The sequence below is a fragment of the Benincasa hispida genome, chromosome 4, assembly GCF_009727055.1.
Source record: "Benincasa hispida cultivar B227 chromosome 4, ASM972705v1, whole genome shotgun sequence".
Classification (NCBI taxonomy): Eukaryota; Viridiplantae; Streptophyta; class Magnoliopsida; order Cucurbitales; family Cucurbitaceae; genus Benincasa; species Benincasa hispida.
In genome coordinates this window covers 65,254,026-65,273,061 of record NC_052352.1, presented here as the reverse complement: position 1 = coordinate 65,273,061, position 19,036 = coordinate 65,254,026, and the positions used below count along the sequence as shown (strand labels likewise).

The window sequence follows — 19,036 nt, the reverse complement described above, 5'->3', positions numbered from 1 at the left end:
CTTGATCTACTTTTATGTCTCCACATAAAGTCCAAGTATTCATGTAATAGTCATTGATCTTACTTTATTAGATTTAGGTTCTTTCTAAAACGAAATGAGCAATTCATATATTCAATAACAACTTTATTGAATGAACCTCAATAACATCTTTATTGATAACATAATAAGCTTATTGTTACAACACACGAGTTTTAGTTTTAGGAGATAAAACCCAATAGGTAGAAAAAGAAAGACTTGGAGAAGAGAAGGAGTTAACTCTTCTCCATATAAATTCCTTTTTATGGCCCTTTCTAGGGTATGATTTCATTTGGTGAGATTTTAACCTAGCCACCAAAAAGATAATCCTCTCTTCACTCTCTCAAATAAATTTCTCTACCTCTTTCTCTTCCTCTTCCAATTATTGGATACCACTTATTTGATTAATGGAATTCTTAAGAGAATAACAAGGTTATTCTTGTAGTCATGTTCGATATTAATTAAGGAGACGTTCGTTTGAAAAGCTAGAGGAAATTTCAAGAGGTCCGAGATTCTACAGAGGTAAAAACGGTTCTTCTCCTTTGTTTCTCCTTTGTTAAAGCATGCTTTTATGATGTTTATCCAATATATGCTCTATTTAGCATGTTGTTTTTGTTTCTTATAAAATGTAAAAACCGAATGCAAGACGATCCTAACGCTTCCATTCAGGATTCGATTCCCAACAATTGTAGGCTTTAGCTTAAACCTTTTTCCTGTACATCCAACATAATTTCTTAAGCCATTATCCAAGAGGAAGTTTCCAAGTATTGTCTTGATATTTCACAAATAAAGTTGATGTTATTAACTAAGCAATGCAGTTATATCATCATCCATACCCTTTAGACAACCAGAATATGAGACTTGCTTTGGAAGAGCAAGTTATTGATTACACATCTTATCATGTGAATCCCATAACAACCAAGAACATGGACACATTTTTGGTCTGGCCTCAACTTTACTATGCAAATTTCAGGATCTCTTAGTTTTGATTAACCAAGAAGAAAAAGCTTCAAAGAAATACTCTTGATGGATATGGCAAGAATAGAAAAGAAGAAAAAGGTGATGAAGAAGAAGAAAAGAGAATGCGAAATCACTCAAAAAAGTATTCTCTCTGCCTCTCTTTACAAGTCACTTTCTCTTTATATAAGATAAGCCTTTTAACAGATTTTGTTACGGATGAGATTTCATAACAGGAAGTTTTAATAAGCTTTTCTCTCCACCAGCTATAAGTGCAAATGGGAAAAGCGTAAAGTAAAATATGCAACGAAAACTGGTAAAAACTAAAGGGACGTTTGGGACAAGGAATTGGTTATTATAGTTCTAGGTTATTATAGTTTGGTTATAATAGTTTGTGTTTGAGATGTAGATTATTTTAGTTTTGGTTATAATTGTATGTATTTGAGATGTAAACTATTTTAGTTTGAGAAGGAAATAGTAAACACTGTAGCCAAGAATAAAAAAATGATAGATGTAAAATAGTAAATATTGTTCCAATTGGGGTTTTAAAATAGTGTTGACTATAGTTAATTGGTTGTTTTGAAATAGTATTTACTATAACAAGAGGTGGTTATTATAGTACTAGGATAGTCCTTACCCCAAATGCCTCATAAAGATTTTGCTTATTAATCAGGTTTTTCTTTGATGTTTTTTCTATGTCGTTGGCAATCTTGCTTTGTAGGCTTATGATCAACATCTTAAAGTGATGGTTGGGACGTTGAACAAACTATCATTACAGTAGAAATTGATGACATGACTTATGAAGAGATAGTTTGGATATGTTCATTTTCTGGCCTTTGTCAAGGTAACGAGGTGAAGAATTATTCTATTTTTACCATGTTTTGGATGCATATTATAAGGATGTAGCATAAGTGAAATTTGTTCAAAATGATTCCGAATTGCTTTGTAATGTTACTGCATATGAAATGCAATGGCTTTTATGAATATTAATTTGGCTTTAGTGTTGTTTAATGAGCTCTTGCGAATTGTTTTCAAGATGGTAAACTTCCTATCAGATTGTTTCTGAACTGATGTTGATGCCTTTGTTGTTTATGGTTTTGCTTAAATTAGAGATTGAACTTTGTGGTTGTTTCTGTTTAACCTTGAACTGTTGTAGAGTTGTCTTTGAATTTGTATTTTATTTATGTTTAATTGATGCCATGCGAAAGAGATTTCATATGTTGCTCACTGTCATTTTATTTTGTTTAATTGAGATGTTGTCCAATAAGCATTTCATGTCGTCACTTAAACTTAGATAACAATATTAGTGTTAACTGTAGAGATTGCATCAAAGAAATCAAACACTTCAAAGTTGGGAAAGTTTTTAAAGTTAGATATATTCTCAAACTCTTAGAAACTCGTTTGTTATTAGTGTTAAGGATAGAGATTGGTTTTAAGTGTTTGAATTATATTCTCAAGAAACTCATTTGTTATTATGGTTTGGTAAAATTTTTATGTATTTGATTAAGTTTTAGCTAGATTAACACATGTCAGACTCTCTCAGTTCGAGGTAAGCTTTCGATTATTACCCACACATCGAGTGATTTTAAATTGGTGTACCCATATCGTTTAAGGTCTATATCTGAAAGTTCGGATTCTTTCAAACACCATCCAACATTATTCAAAGCCTCATTAATAAGATTGAGTAAGGATAATTGCTTTAATTCTTATTTTTCATTTTTTTTAAATGTTTGAATTATATTCTCAATTGTAAGCTTTGTGCAAGCTATTTTTAGGTTTGATTAATTTATTTTTAAATTCTCTATTTTATACTTAAGTAAGCATATCTTTTTTGCAGGTTTTCTTAAACAATAACTATATGACCCTCCAAGTAGGCAACTAGTTCTCGATCTTCAGACTTCAAAGCTCTATGTACATATTAAGTAATGTAGTTTTGTTGATAGGTTACTTATTAAATAATGTCACTTTCTTTGTTGTGTTACTAGAGTGAATTAGTTAATTTTGGTGTTTGTTGAAAGTTGAGTTGTTTATACAAAGGGAATAGTTGAGCTTTTATTTTGTTCATGCACATGTGAAAAATATTGTTGTATTTTGAGAAATGTTCGTATGAAAGTTGAATATATGGAATATTTAGTGAATATATTAAGTTGATAAGTCTTAATTGTATAATGTTTATTTAGTTGATGAAATTGTATTTGACAAGAAATGAGAATATCTATTGTGATATTTAATTTGGAAAAAAAAAGACATACATGATACTAGAATTATGTTAAGAACTAAATAACTTGACAGTTATTAAGTGTCAAGATAACAATACACTTTCAAATAAAAATCGTCAAGAGTTTTCATATATGGACATGTCATCAGTGTACTGTATTATCTTTCTTGACACGAAAATTGTACCAAAGAAATATTTATCTTGATGTTTTTTTGGAATCAAATTACACATTATACTTGATAGTCGAATACACAATGATTTTATAAGCGTCAAGTATAGTCTTTACTTGATATTGCAAAAACGTCTTATAGCCCAATTTCTATAATAGTGTATAATAAACATTTGAAATAAATTTTAGAACGATGTTGCTAATAAAACTTTTACATTAGCTATTTTGAGTCTTGTTCCTTTAATTTTTGCCCACGAATTTGTAATGATGTTGCTGATAAAGTAGTAAAATGGGCTGTGGCTGAAGAATATAATTGGATGTGGTTGCCACTTTCTCTGATTAGTTATCCAAATTGGTTGATTTGGACAAATGTAAATCTTTAGCCCATGTGGCATTCTTAATAATATGAGATATTTCTTTTTTAAAAAAAATAAATAAACTTTTAGAAAAACAACTTTTGAGTATTTAATGGTTAATCATCACAAAAATGCCTTAAAAGTCAAGTTGTTGTATTGATGGTTTGTAGTGTTTCAAAGTGTTGATCTTGTAGAGTTTGGAAAGACGATTTCAATGCATTTTAAATCATTCAAATTGGAGTTCAAACGAAAGAAAGAAATGAGTAAAAGAAGATTAAAAATAAAATATGATGTGGTCGACGACATGACAAGCATGAATCAATCGAAAAATGACATGTAATAGATTGTTGAAAGAAGAGATTAAAAAGAAAAAGAAAAAGATAATTAGTAGAAAGGTAAGGATCACATAATCAAATGAAGTTATGACATGTGACATAAATTAATAAAAATTGCCACCTCAACATGTTACTTTATTTTTCTGTTAGTCAAATAAAAGTCAAGTTAACCCTAGGAACCATTTATAACTATTTTTTCAAACCTTGGAGACTAAAGTGTTATTTTTGAAGCTTTAGGAACTAAATAGACACAAATCTCAAATCTCAGGGACCAAAAATGTATTGTCCTAAATTATATAAGTTTTGTTTTAGTTTATTTGTAGGTGAAGTCAATAACTTTATTTTGGAACACACAAATCATTAATTTATGAATTTAAGTAGATATCATAAAAGTAACATAATATAAGCCGAACCGAGTACACTTTAGTATGAGCGTGAGCATATAGTTCAACCGTATTTGATATGTACTATCTCATGTAGTGGTAGGAATGTGTAAATAATTGTCCACAACATTTAGTTTGTTACTGTTAATTTACATTTTATGTATAAACAAAAAAATCATCAATTTGATTCCATCTTATTGTAAGATTTGGTCTAAAACGCAATAAACTTATTTACATAATTTCTTTCGTTTAGAAGTCACGTATTAGAAAAATGTGCGAGCAATGTTACTAATTTTATGAAAAATGGGAAAAAAATAGATCGAACATGGTAAGAATCAATCCAACATGGAATTTGTAGTTTATTAGCATTAATATGAAAAAGTTACGAAATTTTTAATGTCTCTAACTTCTAAAATTCTATCATTGATAATAGGTTATTAGCTATTTGATTTAAAAACTCTATAGTTTATTATAAAAAAAAAATTTATCAATTTCCACAATAACCATTCAATATATATTTCTAACAGGACATCCAAAAAATACCAAATTTTAATATGAATGATTAAGGGTATTGTTGATGAAAAAAATTCAGGAAGACTCACCTGACCTTCATGTGCTTTCGAAAATACTGGCACCACAGAATCTCTTAAGTCAGTATTCAATAAAAGATTAGTATAAGTTCGAAGTGGGGAGAAGAACTTACCTTGGGTGTTGCCTATAACCTCTTTTTTATATTGGGGTAGACTTAGGGTTTCGAATCCAAGAGAGATTAGGGAATACAAATTCGGGCCAACCAAAGGAGCTTGGATTATGGCCTATGAGAAGCAAGCCTTAAAGGATGGAAAACGCCCGCCTTAGTCTCAGCCTCCAAGATCGAGGTAGGCAAGTTGGGCCTTTTTGTCTAACAACTCTATCTCTAAATTCTTTTTCCCTTAGTCCATTGGACCGTTTTCTACCCTCCTCTTATCTTCACTTGATTGTCATTGAATCGATTATAACGGCTTATCTCCTTGAATTGTGATTCTTTGATTAAAAAATGATCCATATCAGGTATAGAAGAGTTGAAATTGAAATAGACAGTTCGATTGTTTTTTTTTTTTTTAATGACGTATTTCATTTGGGTATAATTAATTAAACTCGGAGGAATTCCTTTGTTGAGCTTGAGATTATTACCCTTGCAAAATATAGGCAGATAATGGCTTCGCTCTATTTTTTACAAATATTTCTATTCGGAAAAAAAAAACCGTAGGGTTGGGGGGAAATGAACAGCAAATACAAAATCAATAAATCAGGCTTATGCCTATATTTAAAAATATATGAATAATAAAGAAAAAAGAATATATGATTTGATTTCGATGGTCTCATATATCTAACTTAGGTATTTAAAATTAAATTGCATGATTATCCTGATATATTTTGGATTAATCAAATCTTACACTTGAAAATTGTATATATAGACTTCTTCAAGTGTCGGAATAATCAAATAGATAAATATAATTGATGCAGACAATTTCTAAAGAAAATCTTAACTGAGAATCTAAATTAATTTGCTTGTGAAAATTTAGGAGTAAAGTTGATAAAATTATAAGTCTCACCCGATGTTAATTTAAACTTAACATGATAAAAGGTGTAAATTTATACACTCGTGAAAGTTCATAGTGTAAATTAATATAATTATTAATCCATAATTTAAATTCAAATATAAGTCCCAAAATTTTGAAATGTAAATTGATATTCTTCCTTCCTTTCTTTTTACCTTTTTTTTTCCCCTTTCTCCCTTGAATTCAACAAGGAAAGCCCGTGGGAGATTAAGTTTATAGAAATATTCTTAAATTATAAACATGTTTTCATTTGGAGAGCCCTGTCCATCTAACCCATGTATTCAAAACAAAATTAATGGTTCTCCAAACTTTTGTAATATTATATTCACTCTCTTCAATTTTTTGTTTTTCATTTTTTTTCTCTTTTAGATTCAACATCACGAGTACAAAATTCAAATTTGTAATTTATTAATGAATGATATATATATTAATCAGTGATGTTCAAATTGGTCCTAAACTTTTGTTGATAACTTTTTTTTAATATATAACTATTGTTTACTAATTTTGTAAAAACTCACTAATTTGATAATAATGTGACATATTCACTAATCATGGTCTACACATTCTATTTAAGCCAATACTGACCTAACAATAATGACTAATCATAAACCGTGGGCCTTTAGAAGTAATTATAAATCGTAGTTAGTAATTAGTATCAACGTTTTATGATACTATTTTGTCACGTGTGCATTCAATTACATAGACTAATATTTGAGTCAAAATTTTGAATTGAAATGACCATATTTTGAAAGTTCCATGACATAGATGGTAAATTCAAATCTGGTTATACCTATATTTAGATTCACAAATCTCTTCCTAGTTTTCACTCCTTCTCAGCCCCTTAATTATTTTTCTGTTCTCTCTTAACATTGACAATAATCATTTATGCCAAAAAAAAATAAAGTAAAATCGACTGATTTACCACAGTTAAATAAAAACCACTTACCTCTAATTGTTCAAAATTATTTTAACGTTATTGATCGAGGGTACATGCTCTAAGTTAATTAAACTATGTTGATGTTGTCCTGTGTCCTACAATATATTTAATTTTTACTTATTTGACAATGAACTATTTCTTACTACAATCGATGAAGTCCAACAATAAAACCTATAAATTCAGATACACTATAAGCGATACAAAAAGAAAAAAAAACTCATTGAAAGCAGTGATTAGAAATCAGTTTCAAAATAAATGGAAAAGTAGTTGTCTAATACAAATGTTCACATAAAGCCTTATATCACCACTATTGACAGTTGAGTTACAAGTTAGAAAAGTATATGCAAAGGGTAGAACAAATTGCACAATCTGTCGTATAGAAACTCTTCCATTTTGTTATTAATTAAAGTAAACTATACCGCTGCTAAAAGAATTGGTCGTCTATGAATTGTCATCCTCTAAGAAAAAATACATTATATCATATAAAAGTCAAAGTCATAAGAAACCTTTGTGCTTCCCTTTCTTCCTGGACCTCCTCCTTCCTCGCCTATGCTCTTCTTGCCATGGCAAAAGATGAGTTCTTTGATTAGTCAAATTTTGCAGCACCAGGTCCCGTAGCCCAGTGTCATTGATCTCACAGAAACGGCTCGACCAATCCTCTGGTTTCACTGCCTTAGTTCCTAGCCCTGGCGCTCTGTCCTTCGAGCCCACATTCTGTTCCTCCTGCCAATCCGCTACATACGTTGCCACTCGCCTGTGAAACTTCTCCTTAAACACTTCCCAAACTTGGTACTTGTAATGGTTTATAACCATCTCAGACCTCTCCAAATTCATATAATGAAACCCATCTCTCAAGTGGAAATGATGCACCACATTGATCAATGTGGAGTTCAAAACCTCCGGGTTCACAATGCTCTTGTGCCTCTCCGCCGATGCTTTCCTGCAAGTGTACCCGACCATCACTCCCTGCGGCGGCATTCGTGTCAGCCCTGATGGACCGAAGCTGTGGCAAGACACGCGTATCTCGCCAACGGAGGCGTTTTTGGCTTGGTTTCTGAGCACATCGAGTAGAGGCAACCCATTTGGCAGGTAGAAGAACTCGTCAACATCAATGAATCCAACCCACTTGCAAGAATCCCGAGCTCGTAATGCACAATGTGCAAAACCAGCTTCTTGTGTCTTAATCCAGGGCCAGATATGTCGAGAAATGTTGTGTTTGACACTGAAGATTGATGCAATTACGTCTTCTATGTCATCGTCGCTGTTGTTGTCGTAGATGAACCAGCGGCGGACGCCGAGATGGGCATGGTAAATGATCCATTCCTTAAGAAATTGCGCTTGGTTTCGTAGCATTGTGCATATGCACATCTCGTGGGGCTTCCGGTGAGGTGTTGTGGACCCTGACGGGAGCAATGGGCGAGCTATTGAATTCAAAGTTCCTCCGCCTTTCACTCTAATAGAAACTTTAATTGAATCATGCGTTCTATTGAGATTGCTGAGTAAACTCAGGGGTGTTCTACAACGCGCAATTTCTTGAGCAATCGACATGACTTCAGACCTTAGCAGAAACTTGACCTTCCGAAAATCCCAGCCGTAAACACACTCAAATTTTGACGCGTTGGAGGTTCGTTCAGCCCGGAGACCAAGGCCTTTGACGAAGACCACGGTGGTGTTGTCCCGGTCGATCAGTGCTTCGTACACAAGATAGTCCCACCGGTGCGAGTGCCCACCTTGGAGCTGAGCGTTGGATCTCACTCTAATTGAAACTGTAAATCCACGAGGTGGAAGTGGGCACCGAACCATTTGTTTGTGTAGACGATCCTCACCATCCACGTCGATTGCCGGCCGCCACCTCAGGGGCTCGGACGAGTTTCCAGCGAAATAAACACAATCGATATCCTTTTTGGCAAATGGTCGAACAGTAGGTGGGTGGTTGAGAAAAACAAGAGCCTGATCAGGGAAGGTCACCGTTTCTTGAACCGAAGATCGAAAATGAACGGAGAAATCATCGAAAACGGCTTTATTCAACGGAGTTCGCCGCGTGTGAACCACCTCTGGATGAAACGTATCTGTTACACATTTTATATACATGGAATAAAACCTCAAAACTCAGAATTCCCAAGAAAGACAAAAGCAAATTCAGGGAGCAGGAAAGCAGTGGGGGATGAGATCGCAATGAGTTTGAGCAATTGGGGGATGGAAAACAAAATCAAAATTGAAAGAAAGAAAGAAAGAAAGAGGAGAAAACATACCAGCGGAGAAGATGCGAAAAGAGGTGAAAAGGACGCAAGATAGAACGACGAAGAAGGTGCACCAGAAGAGGGCACTCCAAGAAACGACATCGCGTTTCCTCCGATCTCTCATGGCGGGGCAGAGGACATAAAGGAGTGGAAATGGTGAGTGGGTTCATTCAGGCGAGTGGGGGAAGGGCAGTTTCAGATCTGAGGCTCTGCATTGCCACTGGCAAAGAAAGTGGGAGAGAAGAAGAAGAAGAACGAAGAAGAATGAAGAAAGAGTTCTGTTTTGTTCTGTTAATGGTTTGATGGGACAGAGAGAGGGCTGCCGCTTTTGGTGGGGCTTGTAACAGGGTCGTTGCTGCTAAATAACCAAAATCATGAAAAACCTTTTTTTTTAAAACAAATATATACACTCTTCAATAATAATAATAATTATTAGACAAATTTTCGCATATAAAAAAAATATCAAATTATTTGTAGAAATAGTAAAAAAAAAAATTATAATAATAGTCATTGATGGACTTCTATAATTGTCTATAAGTGATAGAGTACATATACACTTCTATCAACCTTTATTTGCTATTTTGTGTAAATAATTTCTTTTATTTTTCTATTTTTGAAAATTTCCTAATAATAATATATCACTATGAAATGAGAAACTTTTTAAGGAATAATACTCTTTTGGTCCCTAGGTTTTGACTCAATTTCTATTTGGATCTTAGGTTTTAAAATATCGCACATTTAGATCTCGTTTTGTAACTATTTCGTTTTTTGTTTTTAGTTTTTAAAAATTAAGGCTATTTTCTCCTAATTTCTTACAATAATATGCATCTTTTTTTTTTTAATTATAATGGTTGAATTCTTAACAAAATTTCAAAAACAATAATGAGTTTTTGAAAGCTCCTTTTTATTAGTTTTTAAAATTTGGCTTAATTTTTTAAACTATTGGTAAAAGATAAGAAACTTGGAGGTGTGAGTAGTGTTTGTATGTTTAATTTTCAAAAACAAAAACCAAAATTCAAATTACCAATGGGACCTTAGTTCTTAATCTTTTAGTTTTGTTTAATTTAGTCCATAAATTTCAAAATGTTATAATTTTGCCTTTAAATTTTGAGTTTTATTTCAATTTGGTTATTCAGTTTCAAGATTTTACATTTTTAACGTTAATTTTTCATTAAATACCTACTTTCAATCATTGACGTCAATTTCTATTAATTAATTAAAAATAATTATGAAGTACAAATTTAATTTTAATTTTAGAAGTTATAAAAATCATGAAACTTAATAAATTATAACTCTTTTAATGATTTTTAATTTACTAGTATAGATTAACTCAGAAAGTGAATATTTAGTGAAAAATAAAAAGCAAGTAACAAATTAAGCCTATTTTTTCTTCATTTTTTAAACTATTGGTAAAAAATAGATAACAATAAAGAAATTTGGAGAAATTGTCACTAAACGGAACTTTAATAATTTGTTTGATGGAACTAATTAAATATTAAATTTGTAATAATATATATTTAAGGGAAGAAATTAAGTAAATAATTGTGTAGATTCACTAACAAGTATTATAATAGAATATTTAAAATCACTTAATAAAAATTTGCATGACCTTCTTTCTTAGAGATAAGTTAAAAAAAATTATAACAGAACATCCTGACAAAAAAAAATCATATATTTTAATAAATAATGTATTATATAAAAAGTGAAAAAATAAAGAAAAAAGCTACGTTAATAAAGAATATAATAAAGAATCCTAAAAAAAGTTTTATAACAAAAATCATAACAACTAATTAACAAAGTGTCAATAATCAATAAGTAATTCATTATGATTATTGAAAATGAAACTTTCTACCAGCTTAATTTAACTAAATTTAATTAATTAATTAAATATATTTAATATATCGTTTATCAATTAATCAAACAGTACCTAAATTTTGGTTTAAATAAGATATTCACTTCCTACTATTTTACGTTTAGACTACCTCAAATTATTATTATACTGAAAAATGTGTTTAATCTAACTTTTTAGGATGATTTTGAAATTTTGAATGGTCACATTCATATTTTCTTAAAATCAACAACTTTTACTAATAAGTTAAGAATCAACTTTAAAGTGTGTTAGGACAAATGAGGTGCAACAAATAACTTATGGACAAATTATGAGGGCTGCCACAATGACATTATCTCATGCTAATAGTCAGATATGTATATGTAGATTCAAAAATATGTATTGGCCTAATAATTAATTAGTTCAATTGACTTTTTTAATGAATTAACTTTCAATTTGTAATGCATGAGTTGCACCTTCAAATTACATTAATTGGCCAACAAGAGCATAACTCAACTGACATAATATTCATACTATCAACTCGTGGTTTGAGGTTCAATTCCCCGTCTCACACTTTAATTACAATACCTCTTTAAAAAAATTGCATTAGTTGTAAAAAGAAAATGGCTATCATATATATTGATAAACGGGATTCTATTTTATTTTTGGTTTTTTGTTTTTGAAAATTAAATCTATTTTCTTTCATTTTTTAACCGTGATTTGCATATTTTCTAGGTACGATCGTTGAATTCTTAACCAAATTTAAAAAACATCAAATACGAAATGGTTACCAGATGAGACTTGTAGAAGTATAGAACAACGTGGTTAATAAATCAATTTTGTTAAAATCAATGATTCTAAAAACAGTCTTCCTCTGCTGAACATTTGAATTAAAACATCTTCTACTTGTGTAGCACAAGGGATTCCATTCCATGAAAGCTTTTTCTTAATCTTAAACTGTGAAAAGTAAAAAAACAACCATAACATAACAATCAAAGCTTGAACAATAGTAGTCTGCAAATAAAATGCTAGTTTCAAATAGAAGAAGGAGGGCAAAATGTAATAACATAACGAGGTGCCCTACACATTTTAAGCCCCGTAGATTCATCATACGCATAGCTATAAGCCATAGGACATATGGCCTTAAACAAATGCCCAAATATCGTTGGCTTACAATTTTTCGGCTCTGCATATTCCCCTCTACAGCAATACTTGTCCGATTTCGCCGCCAAGCAACCGCTTTTACAGCCCACGATTTTCCCTTCTCTCTTCACCTCCAACGCCGACGGGCAGCACCGGTTCAAATCCGCCGCACACGCCGCTACTCCACACCCAACGCCGCCCCCGATCGGAGCCATCTCCACCGGAACATTGAATCCATCCACCAAGCTCACGTCGTAGTAATGCATTGATGATTTTGAAGTCCCCAGTGTCATCTCCACCACCGTCGCCGGTGGCATTCCGCCGGTGCCTCTGCATTGGAGGAGTCCGGCGCAGTCGCCGGTCTGGCAGGAGCCACGCCCTGTTTTTGAGTCGAAACAACACCCCTGTCTTGGCCAGACTCTGCCGGACCATCTCTCCGGCATTGCAATCACCGTCTGTTCTCCACTGGAGAGATGGAATCCGCCGTCTCTGGGAATTGGGTGGCCGGCGTTTCCTAAAATTCCTGGCCATATGCTCTGTTTGCAGTTGTTCACTATGATCAGTTGAACCCCATCTGCAAATCAAAACATTAGACTGAATAAATCATAAGGAAGTGAAAAACTATAGTTCCCCCGTTCAGAAATGAAATGAAGAACACAAACCTGCAAAATGGAACAACAGCAGAGAGAAGAGTGGGAAGAACAATGAGTTATTAGACATTTGATTGAGAAAATCTTTTGTGAATGAAACTTGGAAGTTCAGTCTGTAAATGAATAAGAAGAAACTTGAAAATGGGTTCCTAATTTAAAGGCACCATGATTTTGAATATGTGGAACTGTAATTCCTGAAACGGTTTTTGAGACTTTTTCATTTCAATTTATTGGTGAATCCTAAAACTAATGATTTCTCTCCTACATTTTAATACTCTGTTTATGGCTTTATGGCATAAGATTCTTCTCTTTGGCCTAACAACCAATGGCAATGATGATGATACATCAAAGGATATGCTGTAAATTATTAACAATTGATAAATGGAAGTGGATTAATATATTGACTATGGAGCTTCTTACAAATATTTTTTTTTTTTAAACAAAAAGAAACATCCTTTTTACTGGGTTGTAAATTTTAAGGCTGTTTTTTTTTTAAAAAATCGATTTTATTTAAACATTTTTTAATAAAAAATGGTTGAAAATAAACTTTAAAAATTATTTGGAGTGGTTGCCAAACATTCTATTTTTTTAAAAAAATAACTTATATTTTAAATTAAACACTTGAAAATCCATTCCAAATACGTTTTAAGATAATTGTTTTAAATGGAAAAACTATTAAAAATATTTTTAAATATAACAAAATAATATTTTATCAATGATAGAAAGAGATAGACATTGATAGATATTTATTAGTATCAGGTGATAGATAGTGATAGATGTTAATATCTAAATTTTGCTATATTTATAAATAAGTTGGTTCATTTTATTGTATTTGAAAATAATAAATAATGCGTAAAGTTTGATGTTATTGTTATTTGTATAATGAGAGTTAGGTTAAACTATAATTTAATTATAAAGTTGATAGCTGTATTTATTTAATTAAAATTTTGCAGTTAAATTTCTAATAAACTTTTAATTTGTATATTGATTTGTTTTTCGTTGTCAACTTTAATATTGAAAATGTTGATGTGAAGTGAATGAAAGGTAAAATAAGATGAAACCAAAATATCCCTTTCAAGAATGAAAAAAGAACAAAGAAGAAAGAAAGATAAGAATAAAATATATTTTGCATCTTATCACCCTTTTCAATTTATTGAAATACGAATAAATCAATAAATTACTTTATTCACTACCTTTGGAAAAAAAAAAAAAAAAAAAAAAGTTAAACACCAATTTTGTTGGTCCATATATTTTGAAGTTTATTCATTTTAAATCAATCTATTTTTAATTATCTAATTTTAATTCATATATTTTAATAAATTTTAAATTTAGTCTATTAATTTTTACTTAAATTGATTAAATAATAATAATGTAAATGCTAGGAAAACAATATGTGGATATGTGTTTAAAAGTTTTTCAACAAAATCAATAATAAATTAATTGTAGAGACTAAATTTAAGATTTATTAAGATTTTTTTAAAAAAACTAAAATTTGACATTGTACATGTACTAAAATTAAACAAATTTCGAGGTCCAAAATAGTATTTTAAAAAAAAAATAAAATCCTGTTCATATTGCTTTAAACCTAAATTGAACTAAATATGTTTTAGTAGTTTTTTAGAGAAAAAGAGAGATGATGATTTCACTTGGTTCCTTCTCTAAATTTGGCTTGAAATATTTACATTAGAATCAATTTTGTTCCCTCTTTTACTCCATATAATCTCAAGTTTGATGAATTTAACAAAAGTTAAAAAGATAAAAAGAAAAAAAAAAAGTAAAAACAAATGTGTTAACCATTTTAATTATCACGGTTATTTCAACAATAATTATTTAATGAGTAACACAACTTTTAGAGTATGTTTAGAATACATTTTTAAATGTTTAATTTAAAAAACAAGTCATCTCAAAATGGAGTATTTGGTAATCATTCAAAACCGTTTACAAATTTTCAAATGTATTTTAAAACAGTTTTGATCATAAGTGTTTAAATAAAAATGAGTTTTTTAAAAAAACATTTTTTTAAGTCAATTCGAATGGACTCTTAATAAGACATATGTAAGTAATATTCAAAAAATGACTCAATTATTGATTCGGTTTTCTTCCGAGTTTTGTATTAAAAAACTCAATTCAATTGATAAGACATCTATTACTATTATCAAATATTGATGGTATAATTCTCACTCTACAATGTAAACTAAAAAAAAATCAATAATGATCCCATTCATATAATGATGTAAGGTAACAAAATGATGATTTAAATATTTGATACCTAAAGTGATTATAACTCAACGATAATTGATATGTATTATCTCACGTGGGAGATCCAAATCCACTATTGTATTAAAATACTTTAAATAACTGTGATTTATTAGAAATGGAAAATTTGCATAGCAGGATAATTTTATTTGATATATATTTTTCTAGTGTTATATATGCCAAAAAAAAAAGTGCTATATTATAAAATTTTATAAAGAACCGAAGGAAAAAGTCATCGATCATGTGGCCGGTCTAGTGTCGTGAAGGACAACCAGGCCTTCCGGTTGCCTTTTGAACAAATCCGGTTCGACGAAAAAAAGCTGCCAGCTAATAACCGGATCATTCGGTGGGCCAACCCTAAAACAAGGAAACTTAACCGGATGTAGTTGCCCTAACCGGCCCATCCGGTTGCGAAAACCAGCGTTTTTCCTGTCCTCAAAAACTCAAAATCTCAAAACTAAACCCTAAAACCCAACTCGGTTTCTTTTGTTTTTCCACCAAGCCGAACCCGCCTTCGTCCCGTCTTACACAAAAGTTTTCAACTTCGAGTAAGCTTTCTATCAATCTCATCGCTCTGTTATACTGTTCAATTTCGTAAATTTATTAGCTTTCGATTCATGTTCGATTTACAACATTCATGCTTCTAATTATTTTATGAACCACCCTAAGTTTGAATGTCTTTGTTTTCGACAAAATTGGGGTTTCAGTTTTTTATTTTCTTGCAACGGAAATTTATTCAACCTGTGTATTAATTTTCTGGAAGGTGTCTGTTGAGATTGCTGAAATGAGTTCCGGGTTACAACCAGTTCCTATAACACCCCAAAAACACGACCCTGCGTGGAAGCACTGTCAAATGTTTAAAAATGGGGATAGAGTGCAGCTTAAATGTTTGTACTGTCACAAACTTTTTAAGGGTGGTGGGATTCATAGAATAAAAGAACATCTTGCTGGTCAAAAGGGTAATGCTTCTACTTGCCATAGTGTTCCTCCTGAGGTTCAGAATATAATGCAAGAGAGTTTAGATGGGGTAATGATGAAGAAAAGGAAAAGACAGAAGCTTGATGAAGAGATGACGAATGTGAACGCCATGACTGGTGAGGTAGATGCAATTTCCAATCATATGGATATGGATTCTAGTATTCATTTGATTGAAGTTGCCGAGCCACTTGAAACCAGTTCAGGTTTGTTACTAACTCACGAGGAAGGAACAAGTAATAAAGTGGGAAGGAAAAAGGGTAGTAAAGGTAAGAGTTCTTGCATGGAAAGAGAGTTGATTGTTATTCCAAATGGTGGTGGTATACTGGATTCTAATAGGGTCCATAACCAAGTGCATATGGCAGTTGGGCGATTTTTGTTTGACATTGGGGCATCTCTAGAAGCAGTAAACTCAGCCTATTTCCAGCCAATGATTGAATCAATTGTTTCAGCAGGTACTGGGATTATACCACCTTCATATCATGATATTCGGGGTTGGATATTGAAGAATTCAGTGGAAGAAGTGAGGAGTGATTTTGACAGATGCAAAGCCACGTGGGGAATGACTGGTTGTTCTGTCATGGTTGATCAGTGGCATACAGAAGCAGGTCGAACCATGCTCAATTTTTTGGTGTATTGTCCTAAGGGAACAGTGTTTTTGGAATCTGTGGATGCATCTGGAATTATGGATTCCCCAGATTTGCTTTACGAATTACTCAAAAAGGTGGTTGAACAAGTAGGGGTGAAACATGTAGTGCAGGTGATTACTAGGTTTGAAGAAAATTTTGCTACTGCTGGCAGAAAGCTTTCGGAGACATATCCAACCCTCTATTGGACCCCATGTTCTGCTAGTTGCGTGGATTTGATTCTTGGGGATATTGGAAACATAGAGGGTGTAAATACTGTTATTGAGCAGGCTCGATCAATTACAAGATTTGTCTATAACAATAGTGTGGTTTTAAACATGATCAGGAGGTATACCTATGGGAATGATATCGTAGAACCTTGTGTCACAAGATCTGCCACAAACTTTGCAACATTGAATCGGATGGTTGATCTGAAACGATGTCTGCAGACCATGGTAACTTCTCAAGAGTGGATGGACAGCCCATATTCAAAGAGGCCAGGGGGACTGGAAATGTTGGATTTAATCAGCAGTGAATCATTTTGGTCCTCATGCAATTCAATTATTCGTTTGACAAACCCTCTCTTGAGAGTTTTGAGAATAGTGGGTAGTGGGACGAGACCTGCGATGGGATACGTTTATGCAGCAATATATAATGCTAAACTAGCAATTAAGACAGAACTTGTTGACAGAGAGCGTTACATGGTATACTGGAACATCATAGATCAGAGATGGGAACACCATTGGCGTCATCCTCTTCATGCTGCTGGATTCTACCTGAACCCCAAGTTCTTTTATAGCATTGAAGGAGATATGCATGGTGAAATCCTATCAGGGATGTTTGATTGCATTGAAAGACTGGTTTCTGATACAAATGTTCAAGATAAAATAATAAAAGAAATAACCTCGTACAAGAATGCTAGTGGCGATTTTGCAAGAAAGACGGCTATTAGAGCAAGAGGGACACTGCTTCCAGGTGAGGATCTAATCTACTGCTATTTTTCAGCTTCCATTATGCACCATTGCACTCCACCAACTTGTTTATATGAACTGACTTGTGCTTCTGAAAAGCACTTGGAACCTAGAACAAGGCAACGGCAGATACACGGCCGATTACTCATTCTAAGATTGTTCATATAACTTGCATGCTGGGGACATGGGAAATATCTATGTTTAGGCAATGGTTTTTATTATATTGACCATTAAATTTCATTCTGCATGACTCTCATGTCCCACTCAGATAAACTTTTAATTTGGAGCCTATCTGTTTCTTAGTTATCTTCCATGCATATCGAGACTGAGCCTTTATCTTCATGGATATCTTCTTTTTGGTCTCTTGGTTGAGTGATCTTTTGGTTGATCCTTTCGTTTGTTTATATTTCTTGTAGCTGAGTGGTGGTCAACATGTGGAGAAGGAGGATGCCCAAATTTAACTCGCTTGGCCACTCGAATTCTAAGTCAAACCTGCTCCTCAGTGGGGTTTAAGCAAAATCAAATCCTTTTTGACAAGTTACATGACACTAGGAATCACATTGAACATCAACGTCTTAGTGACCTTGTATTTGTGCGCTTCAACTTGCAACTTAAACAAATGTAAGTCTAATGAAACATTCATTACACTATGTTTGAAAGTTAGGGACATTTCTGAAGTCTTTCCCATTAATTTATTCGCAGGGCCACTAACGCCAATGAACATTATCCAGTTGACCCCCTTTCCTTTGATGGCCTCGGTATTGTTGACGACTGGGTTTGGAGAAAGGATTTAAGTGCAGAGGATTGTGGGAATCTGGAATGGACAGTACTTGATAGTCCACCCTCCGGTTCTACTATGCTTTTACCCCTGAATGATGACTATGATGACTTGGTTGCAGGTGATTGATTTATTACATAGCTTTATTGCTTACCTTACCATGAAACCACAATCCTTGCTAAAGTTGTCTCCCAAATGTGCAGGGTTTGATGACTTGGAGGTTTTTAGAAAGCAGAGGGAGAGTGAAGATGACAATATATCATAACACGAAGCGAGCAATGCCTGCAAGCAACTCACACCATCTCTATTGGTGGACGGTCTTACATGCGTCTATTTATCTTGCACGGAAGGAATAACTAGATGGTCTGATTTAGTCAAGCTCTTCAAGAGCAGATTGAGTGTATGTATGCCTCTGTAGTAGGATAGGTCACCAGGTCATTGTATCTTATAACTAAGCAAAGTAGTTTTGTAGATTACAAGGCTTTTAGGTCACTTATGATTTAGATTATTCAAATTAAAGCTGTATATGCAAATGATGAAGGGAGCCATTAATTTTTAATGATATCTTAGTTGAACCATTTATGCTGAAAAATTCTTT

At 32.5% G+C, this 19,036-nt stretch overlaps 3 protein-coding genes and 1 long non-coding RNA gene across 6 annotated transcripts; 2 read left to right on the top strand and 2 right to left on the bottom strand.

The window, feature by feature from the left end:
• The first annotated feature begins 322 nt into the window (after positions 1-322).
• LOC120076796 lies at positions 323-3,032 on the top strand. Of its 2 annotated transcripts, XR_005481647.1 has the most exons (4): positions 323-537; positions 989-1,117; positions 1,694-1,816; positions 2,810-3,032. It is a non-coding gene; the product is annotated as an uncharacterized LOC120076796 (long non-coding RNA). The 2 variants fall into 2 exon arrangements; XR_005481646.1 differs by having other exon boundaries at positions 989-1,816.
• Positions 3,033-7,346: 4,314 nt separating this feature from the next.
• On the bottom strand, positions 7,347-9,529 carry LOC120076016 (glycosyltransferase family 92 protein RCOM_0530710-like). 2 transcript variants are annotated; one of them, XM_039029792.1, is made up of 2 exons: positions 9,224-9,529; positions 7,347-9,040 (listed from the first exon to the last, which is right to left on the bottom strand). In XM_039029792.1, exons 1-2 carry the CDS (start codon positions 9,333-9,335, stop codon positions 7,467-7,469), a joined length of 1,686 nt encoding a protein of 561 aa, XP_038885720.1. In that variant the 5' UTR covers positions 9,336-9,529; the 3' UTR covers positions 7,347-7,466. The 2 variants fall into 2 exon arrangements, with proteins under 2 accessions (XP_038885720.1, XP_038885721.1); XM_039029793.1 differs by having other exon boundaries at positions 7,347-9,025.
• Positions 9,530-11,944: 2,415 nt separating this feature from the next.
• LOC120076567 (thaumatin-like protein) lies at positions 11,945-13,072 on the bottom strand. The gene is made up of 2 exons (XM_039030434.1): positions 12,845-13,072; positions 11,945-12,756 (listed from the first exon to the last, which is right to left on the bottom strand). The coding sequence occupies exons 1-2, from the start codon at positions 12,900-12,902 to the stop codon at positions 12,074-12,076; spliced, it is 741 nt and encodes a 246-aa protein (XP_038886362.1). The 5' UTR covers positions 12,903-13,072; the 3' UTR covers positions 11,945-12,073.
• Positions 13,073-15,502: 2,430 nt separating this feature from the next.
• Positions 15,503-19,030, top strand: LOC120076824. Its single transcript, XM_039030755.1, has 5 exons — positions 15,503-15,636; positions 15,852-17,664; positions 18,077-18,281; positions 18,363-18,559; positions 18,642-19,030. The coding sequence occupies exons 2-5, from the start codon at positions 15,873-15,875 to the stop codon at positions 18,701-18,703; spliced, it is 2,256 nt and encodes a 751-aa protein (XP_038886683.1). The 5' UTR covers positions 15,503-15,636; positions 15,852-15,872; the 3' UTR covers positions 18,704-19,030.
• The last annotated feature ends 6 nt before the right edge of the window (positions 19,031-19,036 follow it).